At 47.2% G+C, this 23,222-nt stretch overlaps 1 protein-coding gene across 2 annotated transcripts in view; it reads right to left on the bottom strand.

Annotated features, from left to right (window-relative positions):
- LOC147432665 (vacuolar protein sorting-associated protein, putative (DUF1162)) overlaps positions 1-22,915 on the bottom strand; it is a 303,484-nt gene extending 280,569 nt beyond the window's left edge. The window contains exons 1-2 of one of the 2 annotated variants that reach the window (XM_086492512.1): positions 22,835-22,915; positions 22,477-22,703 (exon numbers count right to left, since the gene is read on the bottom strand). In XM_086492512.1, the coding sequence (XP_086348638.1) occupies positions 22,477-22,703; positions 22,835-22,915 (308 nt within the window). Of the gene's footprint in view, positions 1-22,476 lie in introns of both variants that reach the window. The other variant, XR_015185566.1, reaches the window with a different exon arrangement.
- Positions 22,916-23,222: the final 307 nt, after the last annotated feature.

Genomic DNA, 23,222 nt, shown 5'->3' with positions numbered 1-23,222 from the left:
CCCCCCCCCCCGCAATTTCCTCCACAGAGACCTTGGGTCAGTACGCATCATCCTTGTAAACAGTACCTGGACAACCGCCCCTCCCCAACCCCCCCGACCCATGCCCACACACATGTGATTTTTTCACCGCTGAGATGGTGAAAAAATCCATTGATAGGATGAGGACTGGGAGAGCATATGATCATGATGGCTTAGTCGCTGAGCATTTCATGCATGCCAAAGACTTACTAGCAGAGCTTCTCGCAGTTTTGTTTAACCATGCCATGTGTGAGGGCCTACCGGACACTTGGAGCCTATCTATGATCGTACCTATCTTCAAGGCAAGAGACCCCATGGAGCCTGGGAATTATCGCACTATTATGATTGGGCACACACTGGCACGGTTGTATGCATCCATTCTTGAGCAACAGCTGAGTAGATGGGCAGAGAAGGAAGGAATGCGTGCAACTGGGCAGGCAGGGTTCAGGAGAGGCTTCTCTACTCTTGACCATATCTTCACACTCAGGGCCATCATCGAGGAAGGCAGATCTCATGGGAGACCCGATTTATTGTAGCTTTGTGGACTTCCGCAAAGCTTTTGACACAGTACCCAGAGCTAGATTGATGCAGAGATTATAGGAAATGGGAGTACCCACAGAGCTCATTTGGGGGATCATGGCATTGTACAGATCAGTAGTAGGGCATGTACGCACCACGGAGGGACTTTCTACACCGGTTCACTCCACTATTGGGGTGAAGCAAGGCTGCCCGCTCTCTCCTACTCTTTTCGGTATGTATGTGGATGAGGTTTCTGACTACATTGACAGCGATGGGGATAAAGGTGCACAACTGGCAGGGACATGGATTCCACTTCTGTTATATGCTGATGATATTGTGTTGATCTCCGAATCCCCAGAGGGAATGCAACGTCAACTGGATACTCTGCATACGTTTGCCCACGAAAGTGGTTTGTCTGTCAACCTTGGTTTTAAACCAAGGTTATGGTGTTGAATACCACCCCACAGTGGATCAGGAGGTCAGCACCTACATTCACATACGGCCAGGAAGACTGTGGAGTACACAGACGCTTACACTTACCTTGGAGTGGTTTTCAGCGGACCCACGTTCTCACTCAGAAGAGCAGCAGAGACTAGATTGACTAGAGCCCACGCAGCACTGGGTAGATTGGAGAGGATGTGTTCGCAGGTCCAGTTTCAGGAGCCCCGGACGAAGCTCTGGCTCTTTGACACCTTGGTGGCTTCAGCATTGCTCTATGGGGCCGAGATATGGGGGCCCTCTTTGGATCACCACGGGAGGTCGGGTCGCACAGAAGGATGGGGGAACATGGAGAAACCTCTCGTCTCTATGATCTCGCGGCTCATTAGAGCCAAGGCATCAGTACCACGGGCCATTATCCGCGCAGAGCTAGTGGTGGAGGCGCTCACCAGATCAGTCTCCTTCATAAACCGCACATGGGAACTTCCTAGAGACAGATATGCTCGCATAGCACTTGAGTCCTCTCGACAATTAGCCATACAAGGAGATACAACATGCTGGTATGGGGAGATGACATCATGGTTTCACGCGCATGAGTTCAACATAGACAGGCTGCCACCATTCCAGTACTCATTGGATGCACCATCTCTCATTCTTACACGGTCGGAGATCAGAGCAGACACAGGACAGCCACAAGAGCCACTCCCACAGCAGAGCTCCCCCTCGTCTCACACCAGCGGCACATTGATCGACCAAGCGATTGAACTGGGGAAATCCAGGCGCCCACGACTGCGAAGGACTACACAGCACCGACGGAGGCTACATCAAAAGATTCGGAGCACGTTGGCCAGGCATGCATGACGCCCGGTCAGACTACTAACCATGGAGGAAATTGATGAGATTCGCCAACGACCGATGCTAGATTTTTTCTGATAAACAGCCCATTTTTGCCTAGTCTTTTGCTTAGCTCACATCGACCAACCTAGGATCCCATAGTATATATCTTTGTTTTGTACTGTTGGTAGGTTATTTTCGTTACTCTGACTTTGTATTAGATCCACCACCTTGTAACTTATTGGTCTCATAGGTCACTATGGCCTTTTGAAGACATTAACATAACATTTCATTTCATTTCTCTCCACAGCCCCTTGCGTAACCAACCCCCCCGCCCCGCAACCCCGCCCCGCTTCGCGCTCTGCTGCCTCCTGCGCAACCCGCCCCCCCCTTGCTTTTCTCCCTGCAGACCCCCCCCTTTCACACCCGCAGGTACAGCAGCAGCAGTAGTCCGCCAGGTCTTCAAAAATTTGCAGAAAATCAGATTTTCAGAATTTGGCAGTTTTTCGAACAGTTGCAAAATTTTCAGGGAATTTACAGGAAACTACAATATTCAGAAACTGCAGAAATTGATTGCAGATTTTCAAAAATTGCAGAATTGGCAGAAAATTGCAGAAATTGCAAAAAGCGGATTTTTTGTCGTTTTGGTCGTATTTTGCAAAAATTGCAGGAACTGCACGCCATGTATACTTAGTGTGGAACGTGTATGCATAACGTGGAAGCACTTGTGCGTGTAGGTCAATTTTTTCTCGTTTTTAGCACCGATCAAACATGAGGAAGCAAAATGATAAGGCCGACCCCTTAGAAGATGCATCAAAAGTGCAAAGAAGAAATGGCCGAAACCATTAACAAGATCAACCGCCACCTATTAGGGACAATAAAAATGCTCGAGGATCGCGTTTCGGCCCAAGAAAGCAAGATCACGGCAATAGGAGGTCGGATGATGGCCCAAGACGAAGAGATTGCGTCACTCAAGAAGGAACTCGTTGAGGCACGATCACGAAACACGCTTGAAGAGGGAGAATTGCAACCCTCTGTGATAAAAGAACTAAACACAATCAAAGAGCAAGTGCGAGCCACCAAAGTGGGGGAAGAGCAGCATAAAGAAATGAAGACTTCTTGGGTGGACGTTCTTACAAAGACTCAACAGAAAGCAGATGAGACTGAGAAATGGATTGAGGTTGCCAAGAAAGGGAAAAGCAAGGAAACAACATCCCCACCCACCATTATCGGCCTGACATTAGAAGAGGAGCAAAGAAGACGTGTACGCTCTCTACATGTGAGAAATTGCGGCCTTAAAAGGCAAAGATAATGTAGACGAAGAGGTAAAAGAACTCATGGCTTTGATGGGGGTTCATGAGCCGATGCACTCAAGAGCTTGGAGAGTGGGTAACAAGAAAAATGGGAGCAGGGGGAAACCTCGAAAGAAAGGGCACCCATCCTTCATTTTCCCTCCATGGAAGTGAGGAAGAACTTTTTGAAAAAGAGACCAACTCTTAGGAAGACGGGCATATTTCTCGGGGATGACCTTATCCTCTCACTGGTCGCCCATATGCAGGAAGTAATGCCAAAGATTAGAGCGGCAAGGGAAAAACGTAAGATTGCTTTTTACCGAGATGGAAGAGTGGTGATATTGGAGCCACGCTCCACATGACGGTGTGAGGCCTATGGGACCACACTCAAAGTTGCTACCTAAAATCGTAATGGATCTATGCGTCTTGATGTTGGTGCTTTTGAGGAGAGTTTTACCGGGAGAGACATCATCTTCTACTCTGAGACACATCAGGCCCCTGGGCAATCTATGCCTCACATTAGTGGATACAGATGGGAGACATTTTGTAGACAGGAGACACGATCAAAGCACAGAGGGCGGGGCTCGGGAGGAGTGGCACTGTTATTCAGGGAGGAGTTGTAGCCATTGATACATATAGCTCATAGGAATGAACAAGCTAGGTACATGTGGGTGAGATTGAGAGCAGAGACTGGCAAATATCTTTACATTGCCATTTGCTACTTTCCCCCGAGTACGTCAGTATATGCACCACCCAGAGGACAGTCCCCCTTCTCTATTTTGGATGATGACATATGGGAATTCTCTAGAGATGGTGACATTATCATAAATGCTAGGACTGTCCATCATCAGACCGTATTTTATTCTAGGGGACTTCAATGCTAGGACTGCCCATCATCAGACCGTATTTTATGATACTTCAGAGGAGATGCTGAGAGAGCTGGATGTTGCAAAGAAGAGCCTATCCAGGATATCACACAATGGGGAACATACTGAGTATGGACGGCACTTGATAGACATGGGGACTACACATGGATTGGCCATCTTGAATGGACTACAGAGATTTCACGCTGCGGGAGGCTTCACATGCTTTCCACAAAGACATGGAGCCAGCACGGTAGATTATGTCATGGCACAACCGAGCCTCATCTCTAGTATCCAGAAGCTTGTAGTTGGGCCAAACCTGTGGGGGTGGCAATGGATCATGCTATTGTGTCGTTGACCATCTCTTTCCAGTTCAGTGTAGCACACATTCCACGAGTAGCAACCCCTACTCGCTACACCTTCACGCGAGAGATGGATTCTGTATACATAGACGGGATTTACAGATGCCTATCCACTCAGGAGCCAGAGCGACCTCTGGAGGAGCTTACTACTATATTGACACAGACATTACATGATGCAACAGCAGAGGCATACCCACACACACAGCCTGAGCAAAGACGTGGTTCTAAGAGCATGCCTCAAAAACAGCTGGTGTGATGAGGAATGCCGTCAGACTAGAGCTAGACTTGAGAGGGAAGTGCTTTTGGGGGACATCACACACAGACAGTCACAGATTACCTTCCGACGCCTAGTGCGGCGGAAGAAGAGGGCATTTTTGGCTCGACTAGAGCACAATCTATACCAACTATTCTTGAGTCAGGACTCGCGTGAGGCATAGCGGCTCTTTTATGAGCAATCCCCCCCCCCCCCCCCATTACCTCTACAGAGACCTGGAGTCAGTACGCATCATCTTTGTACACAGTTTTTGGACAGCAACCCCTTCCCGGACCCCCCGATCCATGCCCACACACATGTGCTTTTTTCAAGGCTGAGATGGTGAAGAAGGCCATTGACAGGATGAGGACTAGGAGAGCATATGATCATGATGGCTTAGTGGCTGAGCATTTCATGCATGCCACAGATCTACTAGCAGAGCTTCTAGCAGTTATGTTTAACCGTGCCATGTGTGAGGGCTTGCCTGATACTTGGAGCCTATCTACGATTGTACCTATCTTCAAGTCAAGAGACCCTATGGAGCCATGAAATTATCGCACTATCATGATTGGACACACATTGGCACGGTTGTACGAATCCATTCTTGAGCAGCAACTAAGTACTTCACATGCTTTCCACAAAGACATGGAGCCAGCACGGTAGATTATGTCATGGCACAGCCGAGCCTCATCTCTAGTATCCAGAAGCTTGTAGTTGGGCCACACCTGTGGGGGTGGCAGTGGATCATGCTATTGTGTCGCTCACCATCTCTTTCCAGTTCAGTGTAGCACACATTCCACGAGTAGCAGCCCCTACTCGCTACACCTTCACGCGAGAGATGGATTCTGTATACATAGACGGGATTTACAGACGCCTATCTGTCACGAGGACGTGGCAGTTATTAACCATGTCACAGAGATGTGGCAACTGCTAACCTTGGTTGTTGGTTTCTTTCCAATGGGGTTTATTTTATTTGTTTTGAGACCCTCTTTTTGAAGTAGCAAACGGTCGGACATTGTATGGCCAATGTGAACGGTAGATTCACCCACAGACGGGAAGTGGTCGGCACTGGAATTCGTATGGTAAGAGGATGTCTAGGCTCAGAGCAAGATCATATAGGTCCCCCCGTCGCACTTAGCAAGTTGGTGGATACTAGGAAGTGAACTTAATTAAGGCGTAAAGTCAAGGTGGGACTACCAACAAAAGTATCCGACAGTTGGGCCACATTGCATTTTTGGATGCGGTCCCAATGAGGATAGATGGTCAGAAGACCAGTGGGAGCCCAACGGAAGCATCTCCTAAAATTTAGGGAACTACTATTTTGGGCCGGGAAATGTGTTCGCGTCATTACCTCCGGTATGACTAGGGGAACATTTTATAACTCTGCCGCGAAGTCAACTGACGCGTCGGTTGGGATATTTTTAAGTGGCGAACCCGAAACGGGAAAATGCTTGAAAATGCGCCAAGTGTCACATTTTCGTGAACTTTCCTCTTGCAGAAAAATGGGCGCTGATTTTTAAGTTGGGAGAGGCCTCATTTCAGCATTGGTCACAGGTTAAGAGCTATGGAATGCTTCCTTTCCCTCTCATGTACAGTGTGGTGCTAGGAGTGATGCCCTGCACACTACACACTGCTCTCTCTCTCCCCTACGTGCAGTTATGTGATGCCCCACAAGAGGGCTACTCATTTGACTGATGTACAGTTGTGTGGGTTCATGCTTTTGTGCTGAGGCAAGAGCCTCCTTGAGCAGGAACAGGGGTAGCTAGCTGCTGCTTCAAAGCAGGCACTGGTGAGGGTTACTTTCATCAACAATCACAACTTGGTTCGGAGTGAGTACCTCAAGAGGTCGGGCGGCAAAGTGCTTCTAAAGTATTCAGATACCCGCTTCGCATTCAACTTTCTTCTTGTACGCAGGCTGTCTGAATGTCAAAATGCGGTCCGACAGGTCTTCATCAGTGATGAGTTCACCACCTCCCCCTATGCAAAGACAGTTGCAGGGATTTTGTGCAAGGATAAGGTAGAGGATCTTGAGTTCTGGAAGGAGCTCAAGAGTCTAGATGCACAGGTAAAACCGGTGGTTCATTTGCTTCGAGTTCTGGATGGCATGGATCCTTGCATTGGCAAGATTTATGAGGCAATGGACCGCATGATTGAGCAGCTTGCACAGCTTGAGCCGAACGCAGAGCGATATGAGGAGATCCATGCGCTTTGCAGCTCGAGGTGGAATTCATATGCCTCTCCTTTACACGGGGCAGCGTACATGGTGGCTCCAGAGTTCCAAGGTGCAGGGCAAGAGACAGATAGGGAAGTCATGAACCAATTTACAAAGATCTTAAACAAGATGGTTCTAGACAGAGATGGGCGACGCATTGTCAGAGATCAGTTGAGACAGTACAGAGAGATGCGGGGGTCATTTGGCAGTCCAGATGCTCAGATTGATCGCAGGAAAATAGGTTCAGTGCTTTGGTGGGAGGACTATGGCTATGATGGCCCTGAGCTTCAGAGATTGGTGATCCGTATTCTCAGCCAGTCAGTTAGTACCTCATGCTTGGAGCAATTGTGGAGTACCTTTAGCCACATTGCTTCCAAGAAGAGGAATCGGCTTGGAGTGGAGAAGGCTAATGATCTTGTCTTCGTCAGCGCAAATTTGAAAATGCTTTGCAAGAGTACAGACAAACAGACAGATCCTTTTACACAGTGGGAGATGGAGCAAGAGGCTTCTAAGGCGGATGGAGATGCACATCCACCAACACCAGGTACTTCATCTGTGGCTGAGATCGAGCCGGACCTAGACCTTGATGATGAGGAATGGGAGGATGTGCATGATTTACAGCCCGCTACTACGGATTGGGAGGCCTCTCAGGCTAGTGGCTCTTGAGTCTTGAGTCTTTGCCATTTATCCTTACCTTTTTGTATGGCTGCTTGAGCCTTGCCCTCTTTGCCATTTGTAGCTACTAGCATCTTTATGGTATTTGTCACCTTCAGTCTTTTGGTATTATGGTCACTGAAGTCTGGTTTGAACTTTGCCCCCCTTTGGTTTTTTTGTAGCACCTTGGCCGCTGGCGGCCCTTGAGGCTTGTTACTATGTTAGCCATAATTAATTCCAAAGTGTTATCTCTGACTACTACTCTTGCAATTATTTGAGAGCATTGTGTATGTACTATGGAAATTGTGTTTGCTCATTGTTGTTCATCTGGCTATGTACTCTGGGCGCCTCACATCCCAATCAAGTCATAATAAGGTTAAATGGTCTTCGAATCGTGTTTTTTGTGGGTATTAGAGTCAAAGGACTCTAATACTACTTGTATTCAAACACATAACGCTAAAAAAAATAATATTTGGGTGTTTTTTTAGCCTGCCGTTCCGCGCCGTTCCCGTTCCGAGCCCATTCCCGTTCCCCCGTTCCGCAGGGAGGCCCGTCGCCGTTCCCGTTCCGCGTTCCGGGTAACTCTGGCAAAATCAGCGCTGTGTATGCGCTGTATATTTACTGTTTTTCAGCCATACGGACGCCAGGATCATTGGGAATCGTGCCCCACTGGCAGAGGACAGTTAGGGGACTGTTTGGGGCTGAAAACAAGGCAAAAACCAGTAAATACAGCGTGCTGAATTTACTGTTTTTGGACAGGAATCAGAGGGTATACGACAGTGCAAGCGAGTTCCAGCAGGGGAATTGGTTTCGCGCAAGTTTTGGGGCTGTTATGCTGCCGAAATTTGGCCAAATCAAATGGTATCTAGGTGGATACATGTGAAGGATTCCCAGGACCTTACCTTGTAGTTTACCCTCCTAAAGAATAAAGAAATACCGAAAGGGGCGCCAATTTTGGGGCCTACAGGTTGTCGGCGTCTGCTCGGAGCATTCTAGCTTCTGAGCCGTGTGTGTGTTTAAGTGTTAACTCCCGTCGCAGGTTCTCTTTGCAAAGTGCTCTCTGTGTGTGTATAAAGTAAAGAATTTCGGGTGAAAGCCAACGCCTACCGCCCTACGGGCCGGTTTCACTATCCACTCAGGAGCCAGAGCGACCTCTGGAGGAGCTTACTACTATATTGACACAGACATTACATGATGCAACAGCAGAGGCATACCCACACACACAGCCTGAGAAGAGACGTGGTTCTAAGAGCATGCCTCAGAACAGCTGGTGTGATGAGGAATGCCGTCAGACTAGAGCTAGACTTGAGAGGGAAGTGCTTTTGGGGGACATCACACACAGACAGTCACAGATTGACTTCCGACGCCTAGTGTGGCGGAAGAAGAGGGCATTTTTGGCTCGACTAGAGCACAATCTATACCAACTATTCTTGAGTCAGGACTCGCGTGAGGCATGGCGGCTCTTTTATGAGCAGTCCCCCCCCCCCCCGGCCATTACCTCTACAGAGACTTGGAGTCAGTACACATCATCTTTGTACACAGTTTCTAGACAGCAGCCCCTTCCCGACCCCCCCGATCCATGCCCGCACACATGTGCTTTTTTCACCGCTGAGATGGTGAAGAAGGCCATTGACAAGATGAGGACTAGGAGAGCATATGATCATGATGGCTTAGTTGTTGAGCATTTCATGCATGCCACAGATCTACTAGCAGAGCTTCTAGCAGTTATGTTTAACCGTGCCATGTGTGAGGGCTTGCCTGATACTTGGAGCCTATCTACGATTGTACCTATCTTCAAGTCAAGAGACCCTATGGAGCCATGAAATTATCGCACTATCATGATTGGACACACATTGGCACGGTTGTACGAATCCATTCTTGAGCAGCAACTGAGTAGATGGGCAGAGAGGGAGGGAATGCGTGTTGTTGGGCAGGCAGGGTTCATGAGAGGTTTTTCTACTCTTGACCATATCTTGACACAATACCCAGAGCTAGATTGATGCGCAGATTACAGGAGATGGGCGTACCCACAGAGCTCATTTGAGGGATCATGGCACTGTACAGATCAGTAGTAGGGCATGTACGCACCTCAGAGGGTCTATCTATGCCCGTTCACTCCACTATTGGGGTGAAGCACGGTTGCCCGCTCTCTCTACTCTATTTGGTATGTATGTGGATGAGGTTTCTGACTACATTGAGAGAGATGGTGATAGAGGTGCACCGATGGCAAGGACATGGATTCCAATATTGTTATATGCTAATGATATTGTGCTGATCTCCGACTCTCCGGAGGGATGCAATGTCACTTGGATGCTTTGCATAGGTTTGCCATTGAGAGAGGCTTGTCTGTCAACCTTGGTAAAACCAAGGTCATGGTATTTAATACCACCCCACAATGGATCAAGAGGTCAGCGCCCGCATTCACATATGGCCAGGAGACAGTGGAATATACAGATGCTTACACTTACCTTGAAGTGGTTTTTAGTGGACCATCATTTTCTTTGAGGAGAGCAGCAGAGACTAGATTGACCACAGCCCATTCGGCATTGGGGAGACTGGAGAGGATGTGTTCACAGGTTCAGTTTCAGGAGCCTCGGACGAAGCTCTGGCTCTTTGACACTTTGGTGGCTTCTGCATTGCTCTATGGAGCTGAGATACGGGGGCCTTCATTGGATCATCACGGGAGAACAGGTCACACTGATGGATGGGGACATGGAGAACCCTATGGTCTCCGTGATCTCGCGGCTCATTAGAGCCAAGGCTTCAATACCACGTGCCATTATCCGAGCAGAGCTAGTTGCCTCCCCACTAGTAGTTGAGGTGAGGCTGATGAGAGGAGAGGCTAGCCAATCTCAGAGACACATCACAGACTTCTTTAGAGCAGAAACTGGACACCCAGAGGAGCTACTACCATAGCAGATCTTGTCGCCTCACACCAGAGGCACACTGATCGATCGAGCGACTGAGCTGGGGAGACCGAGACGCCCACAACTACGGACGACTACACAGCATCAACGAAGGCTACAGAGGATTCGGATCACTTTGGCCCGACATGCACGACGCCCGGTCAAACTGTTGTCCATGCAGGAGATTGATGAGATCCGCGAGCGACCGATGCTGGATCTCTTGTGACTTGTGATTTAGCTACCCTAGCTAGCTGCTTAGTTCACGTCTACCAGTTTAGGATCCCATAGTACTTTTATTTTATCATTTTATCATTTTATCATTTCATTTTGTTACTCTGACTTTGTATCAAATTCACCACATTGTAACGCTCTGGTCTCATAGCCTATAGGTCATTTTGGCCTTTTGAAGACGTTATATAACATTTCATTTCTCTCTCTCTCTCTCTCTCTCTCTCTCTCTCTCTCTCTCTCTCTCTCTCTCTCTCTCTCTCTCTCTCTCTCTCTCTCTCTCAGATGAGCTGACACCTACCCAACTAAAGAACAGATCAGCAGAACTAGAAAAAGTAAGAGAAGCAAGGAAAAAGGGAAAGTGGGCAGTCTATAGAGGAGGAAGAGCCATCATTAGAGACTTTGTCAACAAATCACCTCAAGAATAGGAGACTAAAGAAACCTGATTGCACATCTTTCTTTTGTTTATATGTAGAAAGCATGGGTAATACATGTTGTAATGGTAAGCTCATGACTATGGAGCTCTGAGCTACTGAGGTAGTTTTATTTTATTTTCATTTTGCTATGATGGAAGACAATGTAACCAAAGATGTATTCTGATTTGTCCTATAGGTCAGCTTTGGCCTCGACAAGACGTTAATATCTCTCTCTCTCTCTCTCTCTCTCTCTCTCTCTCTCTCTCTCTCTCTCTCTCTCTCTCTCTCTCTCTCTCTCTCTCTCTCGGAGACTCATTACAGCAACATATGATAAGCCGAGAGCAGAGGAGGTTTGGCCAGTTCCTGGTTGCGGCTTTAGAGGTTCGAGAGCAGTTGTTACAGCCACGCCAGAGTCAGGATAGCAGGACACAGACTACCATCACACAGTTTTTCCGACGAGCAGGACCAGACCCCCCCACACTACCTACACGGAGTAGAGGGCTTACCCTTCTGCAGGCAGAGTCTCAGAGGGCACGTCGGAGACCGAGGCTCCCAGGATACAAGACACATGGGTGTCACCAGAGGGAGATCTCGAGGATACTAACCTTACACCATCAGTATCTAGAGCAGAGTCATGTACTCGCACCAGGAGATCCAGCATTCCAGAGATACCTGAGCAGGCCACCACCGATGTACCACATTCTCTACCCTACATATGTTGCTTGTTTTTAGATACCCTCCCTATCATCTCATGGTGGTATCACCTTGCAGCCCCTAGTTGAGCCTGATGATGCGTCAGCACACCTCGACACGAGGACCCACACTATACATTGTACACCACATGCACCACCCTACCACACCCTCTTGCATAGTATAGGCTCATCTCAGTTTGTACCCTTTTTTTATTTTCCGATGCCTAGAGCATCAACACATGTATATGATATTGTCTCATAGGTCGAGTTCGGCCTTTCGAAGACGTTAATAAAGCTTTCTTTCTTTCTTTCTTTCTTTCTTTCTTTCTTTCTCTCTCTCTCAGATTTCCTTTCGCTAGATATGGGACATCCAGAGGAGCAGCCATCGTTGCAGAGCTCAGCCCACACTCATTCGACCACTACTGGCACTCTCATCGACCGAGCACTGGAGCTACGGAGATCCAGACGGCCACGATTGAGGAGAGGGGCTACACCGCATCGATGGAGACTACAACAGAGGAGTTCGAGCCATAATCTCTCGACATCCAGAGTGCAGATGAGGATGGATTCTTGTAGTAGTATATATACCTGGATGAATCCAGGATAAGCCCAGATTCACCCTTAAAGGAAAGTGCAAGGTATAGACCCATGGTAGTCACCCACAAGACAATATAACCATCAGCTCCATCATGCATAGTTTTGACTAAATACCACGACGTCCCCACTAACGTCGTCAGTGTCCAATAGTGGGTGTAGAACTAGGTACTAACATATGCTCCCAAACACCACACACACCACACACACACACACACACACACACACACACATGAGCATACATCAACACAAAGTTCAGCGTACTGAGTTTCTGTCATGACTCTGGAGATCAAGGGCAGACTCAGCCATCATGAAGCTTAGCACTAAAGAAGCATTAAATTGAAAAAATTAGCACAAAAATGAGGTAGTTGATAGGGCATACGCACCACAAAAGATAGAAAGAATTAGCACAATATCAACTGGTCATAACTCGGACGAAAACTTCACAATGTGAAGTTTGCATGTCCGCTATACGACTAAAAATATATACCTGGATGAATCCAGGATAAGCCCAGATTCACCCTTTTGTACCCAGACATGGTATTAGATTCACCATTTTGTAACAGATTGGTGTCATAGGTCATTTTGGCCTTTTGAAGACGTTAATATAACATTTCATTTCATTTCTCTCTCTAAGGGGGGCAACGTTTAGGGTTTCTGCAGCAAGCGGGGGCAGCGATTAGGTTTTCTGCAGGCTGCGTTCAGGTTAGGGCTGCGATTAATGCTGCATTTAGAGTTTCAACAGGCTGCGTTAGGGTTTCTGCAGCAAGAGGGGGGTAGCGTTTAGGGTTTCTGCAGCAAGCAGGGGCAGCGATTAGGATTTCTGCAGGCTGCATTCAGTTCAGGCTGCGATTAGGGCTACAATCGTACTCAGACATTGTAGTAGATTCACCACTTGTAACTTTTTTGGTCTCATAGGTCACTTTGGCCTTCTGTAAACGTTAATATATCATTTCATTTCACGACGCCCGGTCAAACTACTGACCATGGAGGAGATTGATGAGATCCACCTGCGACCGATGCTAGATCTCCTGTGATTTAACTCTTTTTGAGGATACACCACATTGTGTTGTATTAGTTTCCCATTTGCTTCAACCCCCCCCCCTATCCTACACAATCCCAGCTAGCTGCTTAGTTCACATCTAGCAGCTTAGGATTCCATAGTATTTTCTATTTTGTTACTCAGACCAGCTACACAGACAGAGGGGAGACAGTCGCAACTCACAGACTTCTTTCAGAGGATTGCCGCCCCTCCCTCACCAGACACTCAGAGGGGAGTGACACTCCCACAGGCGGAGGTGAGCCGAGCTAGACGACGACCACGAGTCACAGGCTACAGGGGCGCGAGCTCCCACCACCGACAGATCGAGGAGATCCGAGCCCGGGAGCGCCGTGCCACTGAGGAGCGAGTGGCCCAGATGAGGGCCGACCCGACAGCTTTCATCCGGGTAGCCTTGGCACCAGACCCGCCCATGTACCACATCTTACATCCCCCCATTAGTACAGGATGGAGCTAGATAGCTTGATGCATTCTCATGATTGTACTACCTTGAGCATATAGGCATGCATATACCCCTAGAGATAGAGCTCCATCCCTCCTCAGATACCCCACTACCTACATTAAGTTCAGTTTTGTATCAGTTTTGTTTCATTTGTCTTTCCGATAGACGGATGACATACACACCATGTACATTTGATTTGTCTCATAGGCCGTTTTCGGCCTGACATAGACGTTAAAAATCTTTCTTTCTTTCTTCTTTCTTTCTCTCTCTCTCGCGTATAGTTTTTTATTTTAAGTTTGTTACTCAAGACTTTGTATCAGATCCACCACATTGTAACTTTCTGGTCTCATAGGTCACTTTGGCCTTTTGAAGATGTTAATATAACATTTCATTTCATCTCTCTCTCACACAATACATTCACTCTCTCACTCTCTCTCACTCTCTCTCTCTCTCTCTCTCCCCTCATGAGCACACCACATTGAAACCCTTCCCCCCCCCCCCCCCCCCCCCCCCCCCCCCCCCCCCCCCCCCAAAGTGCCGACATGCCGAAGAACGCCTCGAAGAGACCCTATGGAGCTTGGGAATTATCGCACTATAATGATTGGACACACATTGGCACGGTTGTACGCATCCATTCTTGAGCAACAGCTAAGTAGATGGGCAGAGAGAGAGGGTATGCGGCCAGCCGGGCAGGCAGGGTTCAGGAGAGGTTTTTCTACCCTTGACCACATTCTCACACTCAGAGCCATTATTGACGAGGGCAGATCACATGGGAGACAAATCTATTGTAGTTTTGTGGACTTTCGCAAAGCATTTGACACAGTGCCCAGAGCTAGACTGATGCGCAGACTACAGGAGATAGGAGTACCCACAAAGCTGATTTGGGGGATTATGGCATTATACAGGTCAGTAGTGGGGCATGTATGCACTCCAGAGGGGTTATCTACAGTAGTTCACTCCACTATCGGGGTGAAGCACGCCTGCCGCTCTCTCCTACTCTATTTGGCATGTATGTGGATGAGGTTTCTGACTATATTGAGAGAGAGGGTGAGAGGTGCACAGTTGGCCGGGACATGGATTCCATTATTGTTATATGCTGATGATAGTGTGTTGATCTCCAACTCTCCGGACGGGATGCAACGTCACTTGGATGCTTTGCATAGGTTTGCTCACAGCAGTGGTTACCTTGGTAAAACCAGGTTATGGTGTTTTAAGACCACCCCACAGTGGACCAGGAGATCAGCACCCACATTCACATACGGCCATGAGACAGTGGAGTATACACCTACCTTGGGGTGGTCTTTCGTGGACCAGCATTTTCATTGAGGAGAGCAGCAAGCACTAGACTAACCAGAGCACATGCAGCATTGGGTGGATTGGAAAGGATGTGTTCACATATTCAGTTTCAGGAGCCTCGGACAAAGCTCTCGCTTTTTTACACTTTGGTGGCTTCCCCATCGCTCTATGGAGTTCAAATATGGGGGCCTTCATTGGACCATCATGGGAGGTTGGGTCGCACTGATGGATGGGGAGACATGGAGAAACCTCTCGTCTCTATGATCTCGCAGATTATTAGAGCCAAGGCTTCAGTACCACATGACATTATTCGAGCAGAGCTAGCTGCCCCCCCAATAGGAGTTGAGGCGCTTACCAAATCAGTCTCCTTTATAGCCTATGGGACCTCCCCAGAGACAGATACGCCCACCTAGCACTTAAGAGTCCTCTCGACAGTTAGCTTTGCAGGGAGACACAACATGCTGGTATGAGGAGATGACATCATGGTTTCAGGTACATGGGTTCAGCATGGACAAATTGCCTTTGATCACATTCTCCTCTTGATCGATCGAGCGACCGAGCTAGGGAGATCCACACGCCCACGACTGCGGAGGACTACACAGCGTCGACGGAGGCTGTATCAGAGGATTCAGATCACTTTGGCCTGCACGACGCCCAGTCCGACTATTGACCATAAAGAAGATTGATGAGATCCGCCAACGATCGATGATGGATCTCCTATGATTTAGCTCTTTTGAGGATTGTACACCCTGTCCATCTTGTATCAGCTCTCACCCATTATATTCCCACACGTACACCCACATTGTGTTGTATTAGTCCCCTAGTCACTACTTTCACACCCCTATTCATATCCTACACACTTCAAGCTAGCTACTTAGTTCACATCTAGCAGTTAAGATTTCAGTTTTTCACTTTACTTCATTTTATTTTTGTACCTAGACACTGTATTAGATCCACCAAGATTGTATCAGTTTGGTCTCATAGATCATTTTGGCCTTTTGAAGACGTTTAATATAACATTTCATTTCTCCTCATAAGCATACCACATTGAACACCCCCCCCCCCCCCCTCACAAAGAGTGCGGACATGCCAAGGAACGCCTCGAAGGAAGAGATGATCAAGCCGCCGGAGATGAACAAGCCGGATACCCTCGATGGCTTCACTAATCGGCTATACAAGCTAGAGAAAGAGGTCGAAGGCTTGACCAAGGAGAAGGAAGCATGGAAGAAGGAGAAGGAGAAGTGGGAGGAGAAGAGAGAGAAGGAGAAAGAAGAATGGAAGAAAGAAAAGAAAAAGCTTAAGGAGCAAATCGACCTCCTCCATGCTTCTATCGCATCCCTCACTCTCGAAGAAGGAGAGATCAAAGCGGAAGCCAAGGAAGCCCTCAAAGAGGAGATCACCAAAGCTCTCATGGCAAGCATCGACGACAAATTGGAGGCTACCAAGGAAGGATGGGTTGAAGTAGTCAAGAAGAACATCAAAAAGGAAGCGAAAGCGGAAGCCCAAATAGATGAAGCGTTTATCAGACACAACCAATGAGGAAGAGAAGATGCGACATGCCCGCCGCCTCAATGTATGAGCAATTGGCATCAAAGAAGAGGAGGGGTCCACACCCGAGAGTGATGGGAAAGCCCTATGCATGAAACTCGGGTACAAAGAAGACGAGGAGCCACCCTTCTCCAAAGCTTGGAGAGGCGGCAAAGATCCACAAAAAAGAGCCCTCATCCTCCAATTCACCTCTGAGGAGTCTCCAACATCCTTTATCCGAAAGAGGGTTATCCTGAGAGCGCTCAAGGGGCCCCCTATCTACCTTGACGACGACCTCACCAAGATGCAACAGGACCACCGCCGACCATGCATGCCTAGAGTCAAGAAAGCCCGTAAAGAAGAGAAGAAGGCGGTATACTCAGATGGTAGGGTCATCAATGATGGCAAGACCATCACATAGGGACTCGCGGCCTATGGGACACATCAAAAGATCCACCTCAAGGTTTGGAACGGCAGCGGAGATCTATGGACACACCCAGTGAGACTTGAGGAGGTGATGAGAGGACGGGACATCATTCTTCTGACAGAGACACATGAGAGCAGAGTCTACCAAAGATTTAGGGCTTTCAGTGGGAGTCCTCACATCAAGAGAGCACCCGCTAGCACACCACATTAGGGTCAAGAGGGGTGGCTATACTCTTCAGACAGGGATTTCGGACCAAGTACAATAAACTATAGAGATCCCTTTCCTTTTTGTCGTTGTGCAATTCTTGATTCTATTGTTGGCTAACGTAGGCTATAGGGAAACCTAGATTGCCCTCTCTTTGGGGGTGAACTAGTATACAACCAATTACAAACAACATTGGCATCTATATACACCTACAATACCACTGAATTGTGAATGGAGTTGATGGTATATGTCGAGAGTCTGATCCCAATGGAGACTCTGAAACCAGCCCGTAGGGCAATAGACTTTAGCTTTCACCCGAATCTTCACTTTATAAACTTTACGAATAAACCTGTGACTCAAAGTAACACTTCAAACAAAGCACAGCTTGGCACCTAAGAGTGCTTCCAAGCAGATGACACCCTGTTGTCCCCAAAGACTGGCGCCCCTTTCGGTATTTCTTTTTTCTTATTATTTGAGAAAAACCTATAAACTTCTACAAGCTGTCCCACTTTTAAGAGGTTGAAATTCCCCTACTCTAACCCGATTTCGGCAACATAACCACAGTAGAAGTCTCCGTCACGAGATTGGCACCACATGCCAGCGGAAAAGAACAAACTGAACAACGATAAGCACTTCAAATTACACTAAACAGAAAGAGATGCACGATAGGAGACGGGGAGTGGCGGAATTCCACCCCGAGAGAGCACTAGCCCCAAACCTTGGCGTCCCTTTCAGTATTTCTTTATATTACTTGAACTCCGTACAATGCCAGTATTTGCGCTCTGCACCTTCACAATGAAGCGAGCAAGAGACTAACCCCTCTGCACATATTTAAAGGCCCTTGGCCTATGAAAAGCAGTTTACATGAAAAGCTTCGAACTCAAAAGCACTTGGCCTCCAAAAAGCAATTCAGTGCGTTGAGCATGGAAATCCATACAACTGTCACGTCAACATGCAACAGCATAAAATCCGGAAATCCGTCTCGGCCAATAGAAGTAACGCTCCACACCCTTCAAGGTGGTATCGATGCCGCGGTGACGCGTAAAAGGTAGACAATGGCACTCTAGCAAGACCTTTTCCCTCAAAGGCTGTGTAAGACACAACATCATTTTCTTCATCAAGTAGCCATCCCGTATCGAATACCTTGGAATTGTCTCCCCATTCTGTATTCGAGTAAAAATGTCCGTGAAATCGAGATCTGTGGCGTATTGGTCAATCGTATCCTCAAAGCTTCTGTGATGAATCACGGAAATAGCCGAGACTAGGGGCTTCCGAGACAATGCATCTGCCACTAAATTTTCATGTCCCTAGAAGTGAAATTGTGACAAGATGTTAGCCCACTTTTCCGAAAGCTACTTCTGTGACAAGAAGTAGCGTAGACTCTGATGATCTGTAAAAACTGTGAGATCGGCTCCGAATAAATAGTGTCTCTTTTGTGTAAGAGCATAAATCACTACCGATAGCTCTTTCTCATAGATCTATGCTACTAGTTCTGGCCTTGAAAACATTTTGTTTTCATAAGCAATCACATGGCCTTCTTGCATCAAGACCGCTCCAAGACTACGACCACAAGCATCACAATAAACTTCGAACGGCTTTTGCAAATTTGGCAAAGCCAACACTGGTCCAGTAGTCAATTTTTCCTTAAGTGTCTGAAAAGCGGTCACCTCTGTCGGTCCCCACAAGAAAGAGACTCCTTTCTAAGTCAATAGGTGCAAAGATGAAGCTATCTCTGCAAACTTCCGAATGAACCGCCGATAATAAGAGCAAGCCCAAAAAGCTTTGAACTTCATGAACATTCTTCAAGTCAGGCCAATCGCGGATAGTCTCAATTTTGGTTGGGTCCATCTGTACTCCTGCTACTGAGACAATGTGTCCCAAGCAATGTATCTCCGGCAAGAAAAACTCGCTCTTTTTGGCAGTAATAACCAATCTATGATCGTGCAATGCCTGAAAGACCTATAGCAGATGGTGTCGGTGCTCTGCTCATTCTTGGAGAAAACTATAATGTCGTCAAAGAAAGTGCCAACAAAAGACCGATACTCTCAAAAAATCCTATCCATCATTCGATTGAAAGTTGCTGGAGCATTTGTGTCCAAAGAGCATCACCAAAAATTCGTATAAACCAAAACTTGTCCGAAAGATTGTCTTATAGACATCTCCCGTATCCGCTTTTCAAATCAATTCTGCTAAAACAAGAGGCTTCCTAAAGTCTTTCAAGAATATCATCGATCCTTGGAATCGGGAATATGTTCTTGGTGGTGATTTTATTGAGAGCTCTATAATCAATGCACATTTTCCAAGATCCGTCTTTCTTTAGTACTAGCAAAACCGGAGAAGGGTAGTTTTCGTACGGCGTACGGAACGTCTCGTTCCATACTGCGGGTCCCGTACCGTCCCATTCGTTTTGTACGTTTTTTTTTTTTTTTTTTTTTAAAGCAAAACTCACAATTGTGAGTGGATTATATTGAGCAGCCCCAAAAAATTTTAAATGGCTGTTTATAGCCATTGGTAGCTCTTGACTGTTGACTGAAGGCCATTGAGGGCAACTTTTGGGGCCGTTTTGGAGTGCCAATTCAAGCACTTAAGCCACATTCAAACATTGGATTCTATGTGCTAGGGCTCCACTTTTCTTATGCTCTCCCTCTCCCCTACGCTCTCCCACTCTCATCAAGAGTCATCATCCATGCTCTCTCTCTCTCTCATGCTCTAGCCTCTTCCTATCAATGCCTCTCCATCTTGTTCTCCAACACTTCCAAGCTCTCAATGCTCATTGCTCTCAAGCTCTCAATGCTCTCACTGCTCAATGCTTCCATGTTCTAGCTCTCAAGTGACAAGCTCTAGAGACTAGAGTCTTGCCTCTCCATCTTCTCTCCATTGGGTCTCTCCCTCTCAAGCTCCCATTGAAGATCTCATAACGTCAAGTTTCTTTAAGTGTAAAGTTTAAACCCAAGGGCCTAAGCCTTAGACGTAAGAATTCTTTGTTTTTTTATTTTGAACGTACGTAACGTCATCGTACATCTTAATATTTTTTAGTTCGTTTAGTACCGCACATCATCGTACATGTACAAAACGTACGGGACCGTACAAGACCACTATGAACCGGAGAACAGTAAGGTGATGTACCAGGCTGGATGAGACCCTTTTCATAACGGTCTTTCACTTGGTTCATGGTTTCTTCATTCTGTTGGGCTCGGCTACCATGGTAAGGTGGCCGGTTCGGTGGTGTGCTTCCAGGGATCAAATCAATAGTGTGGTCCTCAGGACGAGAGGGAGGTAAATCGCCTGGACGAGATGGAGGTAACTCGCTTGGTAGGCCTTCTGAGATACAGTCAACATGTGTGTACAAAAAATCTTGTCGTTCTTTATCCAATTCAGACATGTTCGTTCGTTGTTCATCATTCAATTCTTTCAAATAAATGGAGTAAACAAAAAGATTGGATTTCATTAATTTTGAAATGGCCGAAGCCAATACAATAGGGACGGACTCGCCCTTCAATTTTACATCAAGTACAATTTTCCTGCCCTTCTCATTGGTCAAAGTCGCTTTCTTCGCCCAAAAGTCAACCACGACGTTGTTCTTGTGGTACCAAGGGAATCCTAGGAGGACGTCACATCCTTCCAAAGGCATGATGTAAAAGTCCTCGTGCCTAAATACCCCTAACAATACAAACGAAGTTTGCCAATGACAGGTGTAATGGAAACATCCCGTCCGGGCGCCGCTAGAACTGCCTCCACCTATTGCCCCGTCCTATAGGGTAGAATTTCGAGTCGAGCCGCCAATTCAGGTCAAATGAAGTTTGCCTTGGCTCCTCCATCAAAGAAAATGAGAGCTTCTTTATCTTTGACTTTGCCCCATGCGCGGCAAAGTTCCGTATTTTCGTCCATCTGACTCGGGTAGGTCTCCATGCAATCCGGTACCAATCCTGCTTTCATCTTGCCTTTTCTGCCACATTCTTCTGCTACCCTGGAACTCTCTGGCCTTTCTTCTTGTTGTCCTCGCTGTGCCTTTTGGGGCACTTTGCGGAGATGTATCCATGTTCCCGCAACCAAAACACTTCCCCTCTTTGAGATAGTCAGCTCTCTGTTCCGAAGTCAATCGTGGTTGTGCATCCTTCTTTTTTTAGAAGTTTTTCTTCTATTTATTGTCGTTTGTCGAGTTCTGTCCGGTCCTTTGTGTCAAAACTTCATCAGTAGACGGATAAGTGCCTCAATTGCCATGTTTTTGGCCACTTAGCGCGCCCAGCCAACCAGTAAGGAATTTAAAGAGGGTAAACTGTTAGTGAAATTTAAATCTTTTTTTAGATTCCGAGATGCTCCCAAGGCTTTGGCTTTCATTCAGCAGTTTGATATAGCACTCTCTGGAGGGCACTATTCAGAGCACTCCAAGATCAAGAGAGCAACATCGTTCTTGAAGGGAAATGCACGAACCCAGTGGTCCACTCTTCTTGTGAGGAGAGAAGCCCCGACCAAGTGGTTAAAGTTCAAACGGCTCTTTATTTCTTCTTGGTTGACCTAGGAGTACGAATGAGATGTGAGAACCGCTTGGAACCATCTTTGGATGACCAAGGGTGACACTTTTGGATGCATATTGTGAGAGATTTTGGGATTCTTTTCTATTAACCTCTACGTTTAAGAAGGTCACTTTCAAAGAGCAGATTAAGCGGTTCTGCTGCGGACTCCCTAAAGAGATCCGAGATTACTGCCTTGAACAAAAGTCCGAGTCCGAGTCCATACAACAACTGATGGGACATGCTAAGCGGGATTCTCGATACATTCGGGTAACTTGACCTACCCAACCCATAGTCCCGCCACTAGAACATAAACCAAAACGCACGGGGAGCCAAAGCATGTGACGAGATCCCCAAATCCTCAAACTCCAGCGAGAAGCTAGACCAAGCAAGAAGGGGTTCATGGTAATGGAAAAATGGGAAAAGGAGAGGATAACCGGAACCGGGTATTCTTTACTGGCAGTCGAACTCCTCCACCAAAAACTGTGGTGCCCAGCACTCAAAAGGCAGAAGGCAGGAGCCACCCAAGACAGTCGAAATGTGATACTGACACCACATACAGTGGACTGGAGCGAGCTCCGATCAAGTAGAGAGAGAGAGAGAGAGAGAGAGAGAGAGAGAGAGAGAGAGAGAGGAGTTTCCCCCCACACACAACAAATAACAGAATAGAACTTTCTACCTGGCTAACATTGAAAACAATGTGGAGTTTACTGTTTGCGGAGGTGCACCTGATATGACAAATAAAATGCAGCCCCCGGACGCTGAGAGAAATTCCAGGAGACCGAAAGAAGGATATGGTGAGCTTGGCATGATCCAAATGTGCATGGCCCAGCACGAAAGGGCTGGTGGACAGCAAGGAACCGTTGATGAAAGCACAATCGAGCTCAAGGAACTGAAGCTCCAAAATTATTTGCGAAAGGTGAATATGTAGCAGGAGAGGTTCAAGAAGGTCTTTCTGCAAAATCCATGGCCGTAGGAAGGAGGCTATGGCTTTCCGCAGATAGTGTGAGAGTCCCATTGTTTCATCACAATATCTCCAGGCCGAAGCTCGTGAGTCACGGCCAGCTTGAAGCCTAAATCGACTACCTTCTCGTTAGAAACATTAGCATTGCTTGCTAACGTTAGAATGAAGCCGCAGCGGCAGAACGTTCTGTTAGCCAGTAGCATAGCTCTTCCCTTTCGCCACGTGTACCAGAAATATAAAATGTTTTCATTAAAAAAGAGGCTTGTTGTTGCTCTTGGCATGCCATGATGTGTCTCAAAGGCGGGTCACCTCTCTCTCTCTCTCTCTCTCTCTCTCTCTCTCTCATTTTTGGCATGCAAAAAGGAGGCCATAGATGAAGAGATCCAAAGGCGTACAATAATATGAGCCTTACATGTGGACGGCCGATAATTTTTGCCATGGGGAGTTGAGCCTACACCACCTACATATTGCAGGCTAGAGGATCGACCATGGAAAACTTAGTGTATCATG

This window comes from Adiantum capillus-veneris, chromosome 20 (assembly GCF_014529385.1).
Source record: "Adiantum capillus-veneris isolate H3 chromosome 20, ASM1452938v2, whole genome shotgun sequence".
Classification (NCBI taxonomy): Eukaryota; Viridiplantae; Streptophyta; class Polypodiopsida; order Polypodiales; family Pteridaceae; genus Adiantum; species Adiantum capillus-veneris.
Note: the sequence above shows the minus strand (reverse complement) of the source record. Positions and strands in the feature narration are given on the sequence as shown.